General features: G+C 38.9%; 1 protein-coding gene across 5 annotated transcripts in view; it reads left to right on the top strand.

The window, feature by feature from the left end:
* Positions 1–16,969, top strand: part of COL11A1 (collagen type XI alpha 1 chain) — a 280,302-nt gene that overhangs the window by 225,884 nt on the left and 37,449 nt on the right. For all 5 annotated transcript variants that reach the window (XM_072998040.2, XM_072998042.2, XM_020788718.3 and 2 more), the window contains 5 exons: positions 6,301–6,354; positions 6,852–6,959; positions 7,165–7,218; positions 8,855–8,908; positions 10,335–10,388. In XM_072998040.2, the coding sequence (XP_072854141.2) occupies positions 6,301–6,354; positions 6,852–6,959; positions 7,165–7,218; positions 8,855–8,908; positions 10,335–10,388 (324 nt within the window). The remainder of the gene's footprint in view (positions 1–6,300; positions 6,355–6,851; positions 6,960–7,164; positions 7,219–8,854; positions 8,909–10,334; positions 10,389–16,969) is intronic.

Here is a 16,969-nt window from a genome sequence, read left to right as displayed (position 1 = left end):
CTGAGGGAGAGAGAGTAAGCACAGAAACACTGGCTTTGTTTTTAAGAAGAAAACCAACAGCCCACCTAATGCTTCAAATTATTAAATAAAGCAGCAATTCTAATTTTGAATTATTTCCAAAGTTTGTGCAAGTGGTAAATTGTACAATTTTGCACAACCCTCTCCAAAAAAAAAAACGGCACTTTTTGCCCCACCCCCACCCAAGTCCAGCATTAGTTTTGCCTCTGAGAGGACTCTACTGAAATTCCATGTCAGCTTTTGTGAATGAGGTGAAGAATTTTGCCATTCTTCCGTTATGCCTCCAACGACGAAACAAGTGAGTGTTTGGTTCTCTACCAGAAACCAACATTGCACCTAGACTGGAGGGCTGGAGAGGGAGGATGTTGTTTTCCATGCTAATCAAAACAGTCGAGTTCTGTAGTCTTAGCTCCACTGATCTACTGAACTTTGTACAATGTATGAATATTCCATCATAGTTTTAACCCAGACCTCATCTGACTGTTTGCTTTACACTAGTGGTTCTCTGCCATTTGTTCTCCAGATGGTTTAGAAGTCATCTTCCAGAATCCCTCACCATTAGCCATGCTGGCTGTGGCTTCTGGGAACTGCAGTTTATAACATCTGGAGGGCCAAATATTGGATATCAGTGCTTTAAAACCATGGTTCCCAACCTTGGGTCCCCAGATGTTCTTTGACTAAAACTCCCAGAAGCCTTCACCACTTGCTGTGTTGACCAGGATTTCTGAGAGTTGTAGTCCAAGACCATCTAGAGACCCAAGGTTAGAAAGCACTGCTTTAAAACATTAAGAATATTAGTAGTCAGTGTGCATGTGTTCCAACCAGTCATATGAATGAAAAGACATATTTATTTTAATAGGTTTTCTTTAGTTCAGCAGAATCATTATGAAAAACATGCAAAAATGTTTGGAGAAGATGAAATCCAGTTAGATGTTCAATTTCTCAGAAATATGGGTAACCTCAGATTGAATTCAGTTACCAGATTCATGTTTTTTGTTTGTTTATTTGTTTGGGGGGTTTTATGGCCGCTGGTGGTAGAAATCCAGCAGAGATACTATAGGTTGTGTGAAAAAGTCCAGGTTATAATGGACTTGAATACTATTATGGTCTCAGCAACTTAGCTTTTTACAGTGTCTAAACTATAGCAACCTTCAAACCTCATTTCTTTACAGCATTCCATGTATATGATAAAGTGGATTATATGTCACAAAACCTTCGGATAATGTTTATGTTGCTACATGACTTTTGGTTTGTCTTCTACAACAAACATGGGAGTAGGAATTCTGACGTGGCATTGGTCTGCAGTAATAGCCTAAATTTATTTCATTTTGTACTCTTAAAAAGATGGATATTTAAAACAATGGGGCTTTGATTACTTGGCCTTTCTTTTCTTTAAGCAGTCAGCTAGACAGCCAAGGCCTCCTTGAACTCTCCTTTTTCATTTCTCACAGCTGAAATCCTCTTTAAATTATTTTGCCTTTAAGCACAAGGAGTCCTTCCCATATTTTTTTTCATACACTACACAGCCTTTATCCCTCCAGGTGCAGATCTGTCACAGCTCTGCATTCAGAAACACTGACTGAAGTCACAGGTCAGTCAAAATCATTTGGATTTCTCATGGACCACTTCTTAATCACTCCCAGTAGGCAAGGCAGTTCTGTGTCACTGAGCCCCCTCAGGTACTTTGCTTTTATGTCCAAATGAAGATGCAGCTACTTTTAGATGGTTTCCCCTTAAAAAAAACAACCAAGAAAATAAATAACCTGCAATTCACCTTACCATGCCCACACTTTTCCTGTCCTCTTGTAATCTTTTTAATGATATTTCTGCTACTGTTGACAGTTTTCACAAAACCTTTGTTCAACATACCATTCCCTTCCCCCATTATTTCTTTGTATTCCCTTCAAGCAAAGCCTCCCTTCCATTAGCATCATGTCAGAAGAACTCAAAGGTGCCTTATCAAGGCATCCAAACTATCCTCTTCATAGAATCACTCCCAAAACTGCATCATTTTTAGAATAAATAACTTATTGGTCACTAGTGAAGCATGGAGAACAATATATATATGATTTTGTGGTGGTTTTGCAAAAGGAAGTTGCCTTTGATTTTATATTCTGAGACAAATGTATTGTGAGCTAACTATACTATGTATTAGTGCATCTAAGACATATAGTAATAAATAACAAATAACAAATATTTCTTAACTTCAGTAATAAATAGTGATGCTGACCAATTTCAGAGCTGCAAGACTTGAGAACTCACAGCCTGATCATTGAATCAGGAGCAAATGGATGGCACAATTCAATTCATTTTGTTGGGAAAGGGTGCTGAGAAGCACCCATGCCTTACACATGAGGACTACAGGGCATTTTCTGTTACCAGGTAACCATCTGCATTGTCATTTCAAAAACACACATACACTCTCTCTCTTGCTCTTACTCTCTCTTCCCTTCCCCCCCCCACACGTTTTCTTAGAAAGTTGAGGGTCAGCAGAGAGGGCAATTGGCAAACCTCCTACAAAGCTTTCTTTGGGAACTACCAGAAAAAGTGCATTGTCCAGTCCTTTACGGAGAAAGTTGAAGAAATGCAAATTAATTAGAATTAAAGCTGTGGGCCATGAGGGTGTCACGGAATCCCCTTTCACTACAAGTACACCATGCAAGGATTTCATAGATCTTTTATTATTATTTTTAAAATAGTTATGTAAATTATAGGTCCATTTTGTTGGTTCAGAAACCGCAGAAATTGGTCAGAAGATGTCTGCCCAAACCACCACCACCACCCCAAAAATAATTCAGAGTTGAAAACCTGGTCATTCTTCCAGCACTAATGTGATTCCTAACACTAATCAGGCCCACAATAGTTTTCCATTTCCCTTCCACTGTGCTTCTGCGGAGGCATATTTTCCCCCTAAAGTTCTGCTTCAAACTATGTTCATCATACGTACATAATACAATTTGCAGTCCATTGTAAAAAACAGATAAACCTTAGGCATTCTTGCTCACATGATTGTTGACCAAGTAAGCATTAAAAACTGTGAGTTTGTGGGAAGGAGATCATCAGTCGATTCTTCTTGTTGTTTAGTTGTTTAGTCGTGTCCAACTCTTCATGACCCCATGGACCAGAACACTCCAGGCTCTCCTGTCTTCCACTGCCTCCCAGAGTTTGGTCAAATTCATGTTGGTAGCTTCAATGACACTGTATAGCCATTTCGTCCTCTGTCGTCCCCTTTTCCTCTTGCCATCACACTTTCCCAACATCAGGGTCTTTTCCAGGGAAATTTTTCTTCTTCACATGAGACGGCCAAAGTATTGGAGACTCAGCTTCAGGATCTGTCCTTCCAGTGAGCACTCAGGGTTGATTTCCTTCAAAATGGATAGGTATGTTCTCTTTGCAGTCCAGGGACTCTCAAGAGTCTCCTCCAGCACCACAATTCAAAAGCATCAATTCTTTGGCTGTCAACCTTCTTTATGGTCCAGCTCTCACTTCCATACAACACTACTGGAAAAACCATAGAAATCAGTCGATACCAATGACTAAAGCCTGTTTCAAAGAATTTGTGTCTTTTCCAAACCTCTCCCTTTCCCTCTCCCTTTCTGTATGTGCTCTACTTAATGCCATGTATTTTTTTAACTAGTCTGTTCTCTTCGTCTGCCCTGCATGCCTTTTTACAGGCTGAAGTGATTGAAATGAAATGCTGTAGAAACATAGTGTAATATTGAATGATTAATGTTTCAGAATAGACTAGAACTCTAAAGAGTCTCTATTAGATAACCTGCTTATAAATCAGATTCTTCCCAAAGTATACTCTTTCAGACCAGCATTTGGAATTTGATACAAAGAAGAACAAAAGAATGAGAAGGAAACCTTCTGGCAGTGTACAGTATTGCTCTTGCTTAGGAAGTGGTTGTGGGAGACAGGAAATGGGAGACAGAATGCTAACCATGGATGGCATACTGGCACAGCTGAATTGGTGGTACTTTCATTTCATATCTAATATTACAAAGACTGTTATGTTCTTCATTTATAAATTGAAGCTTAAGATGGTTCTTTGAGGGAAGGGTCCACACAGCTTAGTAACAGATCACATGCTTTGTATAAGATTTTACACTCAGTCCTTAGATTTGCAATGACAGGGCTGAGATAGGCTTTCACCTGATGTCTTAAGAAATAACTGATGATCATGCAGGACAGGACTACACAAAGTGGCTTGATTCTACATCAGGCAGTTTATATGTTTATAATACTTATTTTGGCTAGGATAGATCTTTGATTCTATTTTTTGCCTATATCTGCTAGTTACCTTTCTAGGTTTTTGGGAGAGGAAGCTCTGTGTGTCTTTGTTATGTATGTATGTATGTATGTATGTATGTATGTATGTATGTATGTATGTATGTATGTATGTATGTATGTATGTATGTATGTATGTATGTATTTATTTATTTATTTATTTATTTATTTATTTATTTATTTATTTATTTATTTATTTATTTATTTATTTATTTATTTGATTTTTACCCCGCCCCTCTAGACTATGTCTACTCAGGGCGGCTTACATCGATTAAAAACACATCAATATAACATGCATAAAATCACAAAAAATACAATTATAACAATTGAATTTTATTTTAGTTATTTCCCCCTTGTGTGTGGAGGAGATATGTTTTTCTTGCTTCTAAGCTTTAAAAAAAAACTTATCTGGTTAATTTATTATATATACTGTTAAATGTGTATATTGTGGTAGGGACAGATTAGACTGTTTTGGTTGTTGGTTGTACTATTGCATGCTTTTGGAGTAGATTGATTGTCTCGCTTTAGCTCTGCTTTTCAGGGGTAGTTTTTATGGTTTTCTAAAGACTTTTTGGACTACTGCCATGCACAGTCCTAGTCTTAAGCCACTGTTGTACTTCTTGGGATCTCCAAGTAGGAAGACAAAGCTCCAGGAGAAGCATGATTTTTGTGTGACAGATGTTTTAGACCATGATCCCTGTCTCTACACTTTCAAGAGTTTTATGTGTGCTGTTTTAATGGCAGCTCTGTGTCTCACATAAGTTGCAGCTAAATCCTGACTTAGCAGCATACTGCATAGGTGGAATGTATCATCAGCTAGGTCTCTGAACTTTTTGATCTTTTGACTGGTTCACTCTGTGTTAAGGTCTTGCATTAAACTTATATTATACTGAATGATTTCAAATCACTTAATTAAGCTTTTTCATCACCTGCCGGTTGAAAATGACATGGTTTTGAACTACTATAAGGCCTTCCCTGCAGGGCTTGTTTTTCTGGCAGGTGGTTGGATGATTGAATGTGGTAGCAGCAACAGCAGGAGCATCCACAATCCCCTTCACTGCTGCCGCCGCCAATGCACTCCTCAGTCACCACCACTGTAGCTGATCTAGTAGGTTGATGGATGGCATCTGGAAGGAGCATGCTGGATGGTAGCAGCTTTAATACCTGGGAGGACACCCCCACCCCCACTGCTGCTGCTGTTGCCAACTTACTCCTCAGCTGCTGCCACCATGCACCTTCTAGCAGCACACACATTAAAACAAAAGTCTTTCAAGCAATTTCACTCTGGTCTGCAAATAACCCACAGTAAAAAAAAAAAATGGCTAATTGCAGGTTATCTTCAAGAAAGTAGTTCCTGCCTATAATTCCTAGGAGCCAGTGGGATCAAGTACATGTCCATAGTGCCTTTAGTGTGCAAATATTTTATCAGCATTAGGAAGTAAGGAAAAAAAACTGAGAAAATGGGGTGCTTTCCCCCAAATGTTTGCCAAAAAGGCTCACAAATACCAAGCCAGTTTCAAAGCAAGCTGACGAGAGCTCACCCATCCTTCCTCGTTACTGAAATGATCTGTTTTGATTTTAGCTTGATTCTGAGTTTGGACTCCAGAGAAGAATAAATTAACCTAAGCATTTATTTAATACTGTGTAAATAGTTTTTTTTTAATGTAAATCTTGCATGCCATCTGGTTTACTAAAGAGCTCTCAGTACCAATAAATAGTGCTGTGTTTGCTTTTGAGACCTGCAATGATGTTATTTGTTGACGTGTTAGTTCATTAATTGTTGCAATGTTTATTTATTATCTTTCTTTAGTTTCAGCACTATCATTTTGAAGTAGTTCTTCTAATTCTCAGAAATTTACTTCTGAACTAAAAAAAAAATTAAAAGATGAGAGTTTAGGCAGTAGCTATGAGGTCTGTTTCCCCCCCCCCCCTCTTGATTAGAAATACAAGGGACAGTGTTTAATCCATTCATTTTATCCTGGATTCCCTTAGGGTGAACCTGGAGATGCTGGTAACCCTGGGCCTCCTGGAGAACCTGGCACAGGTGTAAGTATTCATCCCTTTAATTTTACAAGGGTGGTTATAACAAGGGCTTCAAGAGGACATCGTGTCTTATTACCTTGACGCAGGGAGCCCCCAACATGCCTGGCTCCTTGTATGAGGTATATCAGGACCCTCAATGGGTCATAGCTGTCCTGAGCCCCATAAACTCTTTGGGCAATCTTCTCAGGTATGGATGATTTCTTTATGCAATGCCTATGGAAAATTATCAGGACTGCCTTCTTGTTAATGGTGGCCCATTCAACCCAATGAGTTGTTTGCGATGAAGAAACCATCTGATTGATTGTGAGGCCATCTGGCATTTCTGGTGCTGATGTTGAACTTCCTCATGTTTTACAACGTCAATATATCTTGCTACTGTATCTATGTATCCCCTCCCTTAAAAATTATTGGATATTCAGAACTTTCTACAGATGATTTTATTATAATTTGTAAGACTGTATTTTACATCAAGTTATTGAAATCATGCCTATTCTTGACAGGGTCCAAAAGGAGAAAGGGGTGAGAAGGGTGAGGCTGGGCCACCAGGGGCAGCTGGACCCCCTGGTATTAAAGGACCTCCTGGTGATGATGGACCAAAGGGTAACCCAGTAAGTGAACCTATTTTTGGAAGGGAGGCAGGGAGAAAGAAAGGACAGCAATAAGTTTAAGATGTGATACAGCCCCATTTCATAAATGCGTTATTTTCAGCATTTTCTAAAAACTCCACACCATATATCGTACTTTATTATTTGAACTTACTGTGTCTCTGATTAGTAGGTGACATAAACCATGCCTTGTTCTCTGTTTATCTAGGGTCCTGTTGGCTTTCCTGGTGATCCTGGTCCCCCTGGTGAACCTGGACCTGGTGTAAGCATCATGAAAATGCAAATTATGGGCAATTTTTTTTTTGAATGGAATTCCTGTTGCCTTCACTGATTGCATGAGGCTCCTGGAAGTGTGGTTCAGTTAGTCAGTGGTTCCAAAAAGTTTTGGATTGATTGTGACAATGCCATTTGTGCAAAAAAAAAATTAGAATCAAACAAAACCATGCTCCTGAGAGCACCCTGCTAGCCATTTTCCTTTTCATGCAAAAAGAGCTGTGTTCTTGGTGTAAGTCTGTAGCTCTAACCTTACACAATTCGTACAAGGTTTTATGCACAGGTTGTTTTCTCTTTAATTTACACAGGGATATTTTGGTTTTTTAAAAAAGAATCTATGATGTTTTGTTGCAGGTGGGTTATCCTTATCATTGCTGCGTTCTCAAAAGCAATGCATTACATTGTGCAGTATCTACATCTTTGGTTGCCATTACTGGCAGGCCAGAAAAATGCAAAGAAATATCCTCCCATTCTCTCCAGTGCCCAGAAAAATACTTAGAAAAATACAAAAAAAATGAAAGGAGACAAAGTAATACAGCTATGTTAGTCATAACTATTCATCTCAAAACTCTCTTCTGATCAATCAATCATTATTACCTGATCTTCCGCCCAAAAAAATCCAGAGCCTGGGAAAGTTACTTTTGGGGACTGATTCTTTCAGAATCTTCAGCCAGCATGAACACTGACCATGCTAGCCAGGAGATTCCTGGAGGTATCATTCAAAAAGTAACTTTTTCAAACTCTTGACTCAGATGTAGAGCCAGACCCTCCATTGTACCATTCTTTATTTAACATGAACTTGAGCTCTGCTGTGCATTTCCTAGGAATATACTTTGGGCTTGAGTCTGTATCTCTGTTTCATTCTATGCCTTGTGGATAGTCCAGTTAGTCACTACTCTGATACCATGTGGCCCCTTGGCAACTTTGGAGGTTGAAACAGAAAAGTAACTCCATTTTCTTCTGTCCTCCTTTCCTACAACCACCTAATGGCCCTATAGCCTTTGGCATGTGGCATTTTATTTCAGGCTGGAACTACACTGCTGCAACTGTTGTCATATCACACCATGTCAGCCTCCACTACTGTATGGTTTAAAATGGTGCCCAATCTGTTTTTTAAATCACACATCCAAATTTGTGCACAAAAAAACTTTATAAAAATAAAATAAAATTAGGGGGGAGGGAATGACATTCCTTTCATGTGACATAGGGCCCTGGCATGCCCACAGTGGCAGTGTTGAAGCCTAAACATACCAGGTTAAAACATTTTTTTTAAGTCCTGAAGCTTGGTCATGTATTACAAGCAATATTTGCAGCTAACCAGCAGTCAATACATTTTCTCTGGATTGATACAAAGGTGTAGTTCCAGCCTCACTCCTGTGATTGACAGTCCCGTGACCAGTGAGGATGAGAGATAGGAACTAGTCTCAGGTTATCCAGTGGTCTTGAGAGAGTAAATGGGGATTTCAGCCAGGGTCTTTCAGTTAGTACCAGTTCTGTATTCTCCTGCAGTGCACTTGGTTTTTTTTTCCCCTTTTTTCTTTTTTGACAGAATGGTAATCAGAACATTGTCTTTCTCTCTTTCTGTTCCTCTTTCTTTCTTGGTTTCTTTCTTGGCCCTTCTTTAGGGAACTGATGGAACCCCAGGAGAAAAAGGTGAAGATGGAGATCCTGGCCAACCTGTAAGAAGTCTCTATAATAATTTTTCTATAACAAAACCGCCTCATCTTTGTTGTAAAGCTGAATGTGAAAAAATAGAATAATTTGTATACGCCTTGTTTTTGTAAAATCTCAAGTTGGTTTCCTTGGCCATGATAGGATGGAAAGTATATTTTGGCCTGCATCTGTGGATCACATTTTCATCACACATATCAGCATTTTCTCAGTGGTAAACAGGTGTGGATAATGGGTGATTAAGTATCAGTGAAATTCATTCTAACATGAATGTTTTTCATAGTCTGAACACTTCAAGGATTATTTCCAGAGTAAACTTTGTTTTGGCTATCCAAGGACCAAATAAGACCAGGACAATTTAGGCCTGATATTATGCTGTGTATATTCTATGCACACACAACACTCTAAGGCAGTGTTTCCCAACCTGAAGGCCATGACCCCTAAGAGCATCACAAAGTCTTTTCATTAAAAAAAATCCTTCTTTAACCTTTCAGAATGAGATATTAAAACTAGCATGTATGTTTATGTATGAGAAACAGGCCCTTGAAGGGGAGAAAAAAAAACCCTCTACTTTCCGAGAAGGGATGACTGAACCCCATTAAAAATGCCTTTATATGCAAACGTGATGGGGCGGGGTTTACAGGTTACTTGGCTATTATAAAAGGGGGTTCTGACTTGGAAAAGGTTGGGAATCACTGGTGTAAGGCAAAAAGGAGTACAAAAAGGAGTACCCAGAGACCTCTGGGTAGAGTGGGCGGCATATAAATTAAATAAATAAATAAATAAAATAAATAAATAAAAAATGGAGTGCAATAAGGCACACATTTCTCTGCCTGATGGGCAGCTCAGAACATAGCGACCAGATGCCTCTGCAGTAAGTACCAGAACCTGGAAAAATTATATTGTTTGGACTGTGCTTCCCAAATTCCCACAGCCAGCCTGGCCAATGACCATGTGGGCTGTGGCACTTGGGAACTAATAATACCAAAAAAAGAGAGTAACTTTTGTAAACTCTCGCAAATATTACAGAAAAGGTGCTGTTTCTCTGTTGGTTAACCTAGCTTATTATACAATATTTATATGTATAATTTTTAAAAAATCACGGGTAGATGAAAGGAAACGTTGACCTTTTTTTTTTTTGTCATACATTCACTTATAGTGGAGGTTCCATGCAATTTTTTTCAATGACCAGCATGGGGAGGATCCCAGACCATGCATGCTGAGAAGTATTGCTATTGGAATGTTGTTCTTTGCTAAGAATGTCTAAGAATATCTATAGTATGAGATGAGATTTATATTATATTATGTTATGTTATGTTATGTTATATTATATTATATTATATTATATTATATTATATTATATTATATTATATTATATTATATTATATTATATTATATTATATTATATTATATTATATTCTTGTTTGTTTTTAGGGTCCTCCAGGTCCTTCAGGTGAAGCAGGCCCCCCTGGACCTCCTGGAAAAAGAGTAGGTCATGCTTCTCTATAATATTAATATTATTTCCCTGTGTTGGATCTTTGGAGGGTTTACTGAAAATACTCAGGTACAGTCTGTATAGAGGTGATACACTACAAACAGATGGGAAAACTGGGAGTTTTCAAATGGGAGTGAGCCTCTCATCTGAAAACTCCCAGTACTGCAGCCAAAACTCTGGTCAGAACCTGGGTTAAATTCCAGGTAACTGGCTCAAAACTGACCCAGCCTTCCATCCTTCCAAAGTCAATAAATTGAGTACCAAGCATGCCAAATATAGCCTCCATAATTAAATTGTAAACTGCCCAGAGAGTGTTTTAAGCACTGTGGGATGGTATACAGTAGTACCTTGATTTATGAATGCCTCAGTTAATGTCATTTTCAAAGTACAAACAGAAATCCATTGAAAACAATGCCTCGGTTTACTTTTTTTTCTGAGTTTTTTCGGTTTGCAAAGAAAGTTTCCCCAGTGTTCCTATGACAATCTGCATTCCAGTTTACAAAATTTTTGCTTTATGTAATGTCCCAAAATAAAGGTTCCCCTTGTCCAGTCGTGTCCAACCCCAGGGGGCAGTGCGCATCTCCATTTCCAAACCATAGAGCTAGCGTTTGTCCGAAGATTTATCTACTTACATTTGCATGCTTTCGAAATGCTAGGTTGGCGGGAGCTGGGACTAGTGACGAGAGCTCACTCCGTTGGGTGGATTCGATCTTATGACTGCAGGTCTTCTGACCTTGGAGCACAGAGGCTTCTGCAGTTTAACCTGCAGCACCACCACATCCCCTTCTGTGCAAGGGGCAGTGCTGTTCACAGGAATATGAGGAATAAATTAACGTCCTATATAATGTATTAATTTCGTAAACCAAAGTACTACTATATAGTAACATGTTTTTGCTTTGAGAAGTTCTTCCCCATTTTAAGAACCTTTGTTATTTGTTACCGGTGGAGGATGATCCATTAGGGTAAAGGGACAATGTCTCACCTCAGGCACGGGTTACCCTCAGTCAATCCACTCTTGCCTCTTACCCAAGGCCAAGTAAATGCCTGTGTTCATCTCCTGTGTATGTGTGATAGTCGTATGCTTGCCTACATCCATGTGTTTTGTCCGTGTTTATAAGTATCTACACACCCACTTTTGTTTCTGGTTCTTCCTACCAACTCCACTCAATTGTGTTGCACATTCCACTCCACCAACTGCAATGGGCACTAACGATAATTATAACTCCATTTACCTAGAAGTAAGCTCCACTGAACTCAGTCTTAGGGGACTGTTGCTGAGGGATTATGGGAGCTGTAATTTAACACAACTGTTGAACTCCAGATTGGTGTAGGTCACAGCAACCTCTGATATGACACATTACAATGTCATGAAAGTGAGTAGCTGTACCAGCAAAGTGTTTTGTGGTTTGCTTGGATCAGGTAGAATCATTTTTTAAGTGCTTTGAATGAAGAGGCTGAGCTGGCCAATTTTAGGGTATGGGGAGGCAGTGTATACGATCCCTCTCGTATAATTTCAACATCCAACTTGTGCCTCTTAAACATTATGTTAGAACCTTATCAGGATCTGCTTATGAAATGGTAGTTTCCATTCATAGTTATAGCAGTCGAGCATTAATGGTGGGCATCCTTGTGTCAGGGCAATCCCTTTCTACCCATGATCTCCAATGAGAATAAATATCCTTAAATTCATCAATTTACATGAGTTGTGAACTTCAGAGTAAGTGATAATGAGCAATTACTCTATGTTACAGCAGCAACAGCATTGCTGTAATGCATGTTGAGTGCATTATATAATGAGTGCATGGCAATTTTATATTTTAAGAGACCCTAGTGCAGATAAATTATTCAGCTCTTCCCACTTTTGCGCTATAAAAGAAAGGAAAAAGCAGTTGCTCTTTATGTGCTATTTTGTTTTAACTAGGGCAACAGACTTTGATCCATTTCATTGTTATATTAACCAACTTAAGCCTTAGTTGCTTAACCGGACCATACATTTTAATTTGTGAGGTGATTACTTGAAGGCAAGCTTGATCATTTTTGAGGCTATCTTGGTTCCAATATGTTACTGCAAGAGACATAGAGAGCTAAAATATTAATTATGGCCCTTTCTTCTATCATGGAAAACAGTTATTATTAGTTTATAAAGTATTATATATACCTACTCAGTATCTCTAAATTGTACTTCTGTGGAAGTTCTAGTGTTATAGTTTCACTCCAGTTATTGAAAAAGCAACTGATTAATGAACCAATTTGTTTTTATTTTGTTAACATTTGTAAAAAAAAATTTTAAAGCATTCTACAAAATAAACTTGGCCTTAGAATAACAACAGCATCATTCTCTGAACTTGCCTTGTAAGCCTGTTTATGGCTGCCAGTTGCATAATAATTGAAACAGTACTCTTGCTTTGTTTGTTTTTGAAATGAGAATGTTCAATATCTGTGGCAATTGTCCCATTTGGCCTTTCTCCTAAAATAAATCTACTTGGCTAGCTTGATTGGTACAAATTACACAAAAATAGCTACTTGACACCACCTGCTTCAAAGCAAAACCTGAATCCTGGAAAGAGATAAGAGTCCTTGCATATCCACTTCCTCAAATTGTGGCAAGTGATGACAATCAATGGCCTAAATCCGTTTTTAATTCAATACTTCTGTAAAACCCATTGATTCAGCAGTCTGTTTTAGCTGGAATTAGCCATCAGTACTAAAAGAGTAAGTGTTTCTTCTCCTAAGGCACTCCTCAACAAGCTGAAATGATTGCCCATTACTGGACAACAGGTGAACCTCTTGAAGCAGTTTCCCTGCTTTTCTTGTTAGCTTGTCACAAAAGCTCCATGCTCTCAAGGAATACTCAAACACATTTTGATGCAAAATTAACTTGTGCTCATTTTCTGTGCTAAAGACTAGTGTGGAAATCAGCCTCACAGAAGAAGATATTGGTATGAAGGAAGTTACAGGATTTGCTGCTTCTCTGGAGATGTGGAACAATTTGAGCTGCTTCTTTCTACAACACAAAGCTAGGTGCCTCTGGTGGAAACACAGGTTGAAGTCCATTACACACAAGGCCTAACTCCCATATACAAAAACTCATGAGTTAAGAAATGTCTGTAGGCATTGTTTGTTGCATCTTGAGTTCTGCTACCCAGCATGTAGCAGTGTGCAGATTTTCCTACTTAGAGTGATTTACATCTAAAAGTTATGCCTTTTGCATAACTGCCACAATAGGCTTTCAGCCACAGTGTCACAGCCAGAACTTGGAAATGTTACAGAATTTCAGAACTCTGTACTTGTGACCCTAAACGGTAACATTTCCAAGCTTTGACCATAGCTGTGTCAGAGATGTTCCTTCCCTTTATCTTTCCCACACGACAGAGCACAGAATCAGTGTCAGCTAATGTCAAGCAGGTGGGAAGCAATAAGGAGGGAGGAAGCTTTGCACTTAGACTAGGGGTTGAGGGATAAGGGTTTAAGGGCTCACAGGAGAACTGAGAGAATGATTGAATGAGTCCCCTTCCTTAATCTTGGGCAAATTAGCTAAGAAACAGCCATACTGTTTTGCTGTTTGGTCAAGAAATCAATCTACTTGCTATGACTGAACCCGAGGAGAGCTATGGTGGTGAGTTTTCACATGTTGGCCAGGATCTTATTAATTGGGCCTGTTGGCATACCTCCGTTAATATAACCTTCAGTGGTACATTGGCATAAGCTCTTCCTATTGAAGATCAACCGCATGACTCAGAATGGTCAATAGAAAATGCCTGCCCTGACTTCTTCACTTAAGGCAATTCGCCACTGAAAGTTAGGCTGCTGGCTTTATGTCAGCAAAAAAATACAACAGGATTCTGACTGTCACTGCTGCTGTGAATATAATGCATTAATCCTAAATATATTATTTTAAGTGGAATTTCATTCCCAAGTAAAGTCATGATACAAGACAGAATAATGTTTAGTGCCAAATAAAAAGTATTCACTTCAGAAAAATAACGATGTTTTTAGTAACATAGAAAAAGTTGATAGGTCTGTAATTATCCCACTATCATTTGTCTTTTGAAGCCTTGCAGATACATACTCTGTATAATCTTTCCAGATGTGTGAACATCTAAGCCTTCCCTGTCAAGCAATTAGTTTAATTTTTAACAGTGTTTTAAGCATACAACAGCATTATGTGTAAGCTGTAATCTATTTAACAAAATGAGATAAACTGTTCTGTATAATAGGCTTGGGTGAGCTGACATGCTTAATTAGTCTTATCTATTTTACACAATAATCTATTTGTTCCACCAACTAACTGCACATTTATAATGCTGAAAACAATTATACTGGCATTAGTAATCTTTTCACTAGTGCTGGAATATAATTCATTCAAAGATTTAACAATGACTATGATTGCGAGAAGTGAGCCAAAACTCTTTGTTTCCAACAAACCACAAAAGGAAGTATATAATTAAAAAAAAAAACTCAATTTCTTTTAGATTCTAGGGCAGTGGTTCCCAACCTTGGGTAACCCAGGTGTTCTTTGATTTCTGTTCCCAAAAGTCTTCATCTTCAGCTGTATTGGCTGGAGTTTCTGTGAGTTGCAATCCAAGAAGACCTGGGTTACCCGGGGCTGGAAACCAATGCTCTAGGGAACTGCAGTCTTAGACATTAGAGAAAATGTATATTTCCTGCCGGTAGCCTCCCCCCCCCCCAGTATGTTTCTTCAGAGGTATGAGACTAAGTAATTAGACCTGGTGATAGAAGTGATGAAACTACCCCTTAAATATCTCACTTACCTTGAAAGCTGTGTTAATAATTATAATCATGTGCAATCAAGTCGATTCTAACTTATGGCGATTGGTTTGCTATAAGTCGGTTCTGACTTGATGGTGAGTGAAGTCCACATTTATCTTTCATTGATCAATCACAAAACAAAATTTGCTTGGATGTAAGACATGGGACTGAATCAAAATGCATGTGTCTACAAAACAGACTTTTTTTTGCAGGCGGGGTGGCACTTAAGGAAACTTTTTTCTAGTATCATATGAAAGGCATTGTCTAGTTTGAGCCTACATAAGAGAGCCCAACTCAGTCTTGGAAGCTGAAAAACATTGCAGTCACTGGACAACTCAGGCACAAGATTCATCCCAAGAGATTTCAGTTCCTGATCTGAAAAACAGGATGGCACACCCACATTTTAAGTTTAAGAGCTGACCACACTTCAGTTGACTCTTACTTCAGAATTTGCAGTAGGGCACACTTGTCTCTGCCTTCTAACACCTGCTAATTTTCATCCTGTATCTCTCTGAACTGATTCTGTCTAGTGATAATGACACTCCTGTTTACCCCATCAAGTCAAAACTTGATTTTTAACATTTTAAATAAATTACATGCAACCTCTCCCACAGCCTGCTGCCATCTCATTTGAGCTTCACTCCTCTCATATGGGCTGAGGGAAGGATTTACATAAAGTGGGCAAAATCGTCTTGTGTATTACATAGCATAAGGCAGTGGTTCTTAACCTTTGTTACTTGGATGTTTTTGAACTGCAACTCCCAGAAACTCCAGCCAGCACAGTTGGTGGTGAAGGCTTCTGGGAGTTGCAGTCCAAAACTCCTGAGTAACCCAAGGTTAAGAACCAGTGGCATAAGGCAAATGATACCATCTTCACTGGTGGGATTTGGAGTCCAAGAGTGGGATTCTTTCACCAGTGGGTGCTACCAATCCCTGTCCGTGCTACAATCCCTCCCTTCATGCAGGTTGCACCATGGCAGGTGATGTCATTTGCCTTATGACACAAAAGCTTAGGGTAAGAGTATTTTAGCCAGCACATGTTGACATTCAGTAGAGTCCCCAGTTGTGGGCTGATGTAGCTTTCTCTTGGGTTTGGTCAGGCAAGCTCAGAACTTGCATATAAGGAAGGTTGGGAATTTTGTTCAGTTACTCTCTTGACAAGAGGTTTCCAAAATCCATAATCATAATCATCATAAATGCAGCAGAAAGAACTCAAGATTTCAACATTTGAATGTGAGATAAGTGAAACCCAGGCAGAGGGTTTGAGTGCGTACCTGCTTTCAACCTCTGTATGTTCTATTCTGTTTGTGGGTTGCTGCTTCCTCATCCATAACAACTAAAGGGCAGGCAGATAAACATGACTTTCCCTGTTCAGGGGTCTAAGCCTTCAGATAATTATCACATCACAAGAAGCCTGCCAGAGGGACTTCTTGGGATGACGTCTGTGTAACTGCCCTTTCACTCAGCATTATGGCTATAGGATACGTCATTTTATCTCAAATTGCATATATTTAAATATATTATGCTTTTCACTCATCCATGTATTCTGTGTGATCAATTATATGCTCTTTAAATTTTTAGTTCACTCTATATGGACAGGAGTAATGAGATTTTTCTCAGTGAATGTCCTATAGGAGATGACTATGTATTTGTGTTTGCTCATTTTTTAACTTTTGCTTAAATTTTTTTAACTATTGCACACACTGGGCATCTACACTTTTCCTCTGGATTGAGCAATGCCTAGTTTGGAAGGAAGGATATCCCTTCTTCCTGGAAAAGATGGAGATGATTGGACCATGCCTGT

The sequence above is a fragment of the Pogona vitticeps genome, chromosome 4, assembly GCF_051106095.1.
Source record: "Pogona vitticeps strain Pit_001003342236 chromosome 4, PviZW2.1, whole genome shotgun sequence".
In the NCBI taxonomy this organism is placed as follows: domain Eukaryota; kingdom Metazoa; phylum Chordata; class Lepidosauria; order Squamata; family Agamidae; genus Pogona; species Pogona vitticeps.
This window is presented reverse-complemented; position numbering and strand designations above follow the sequence as displayed.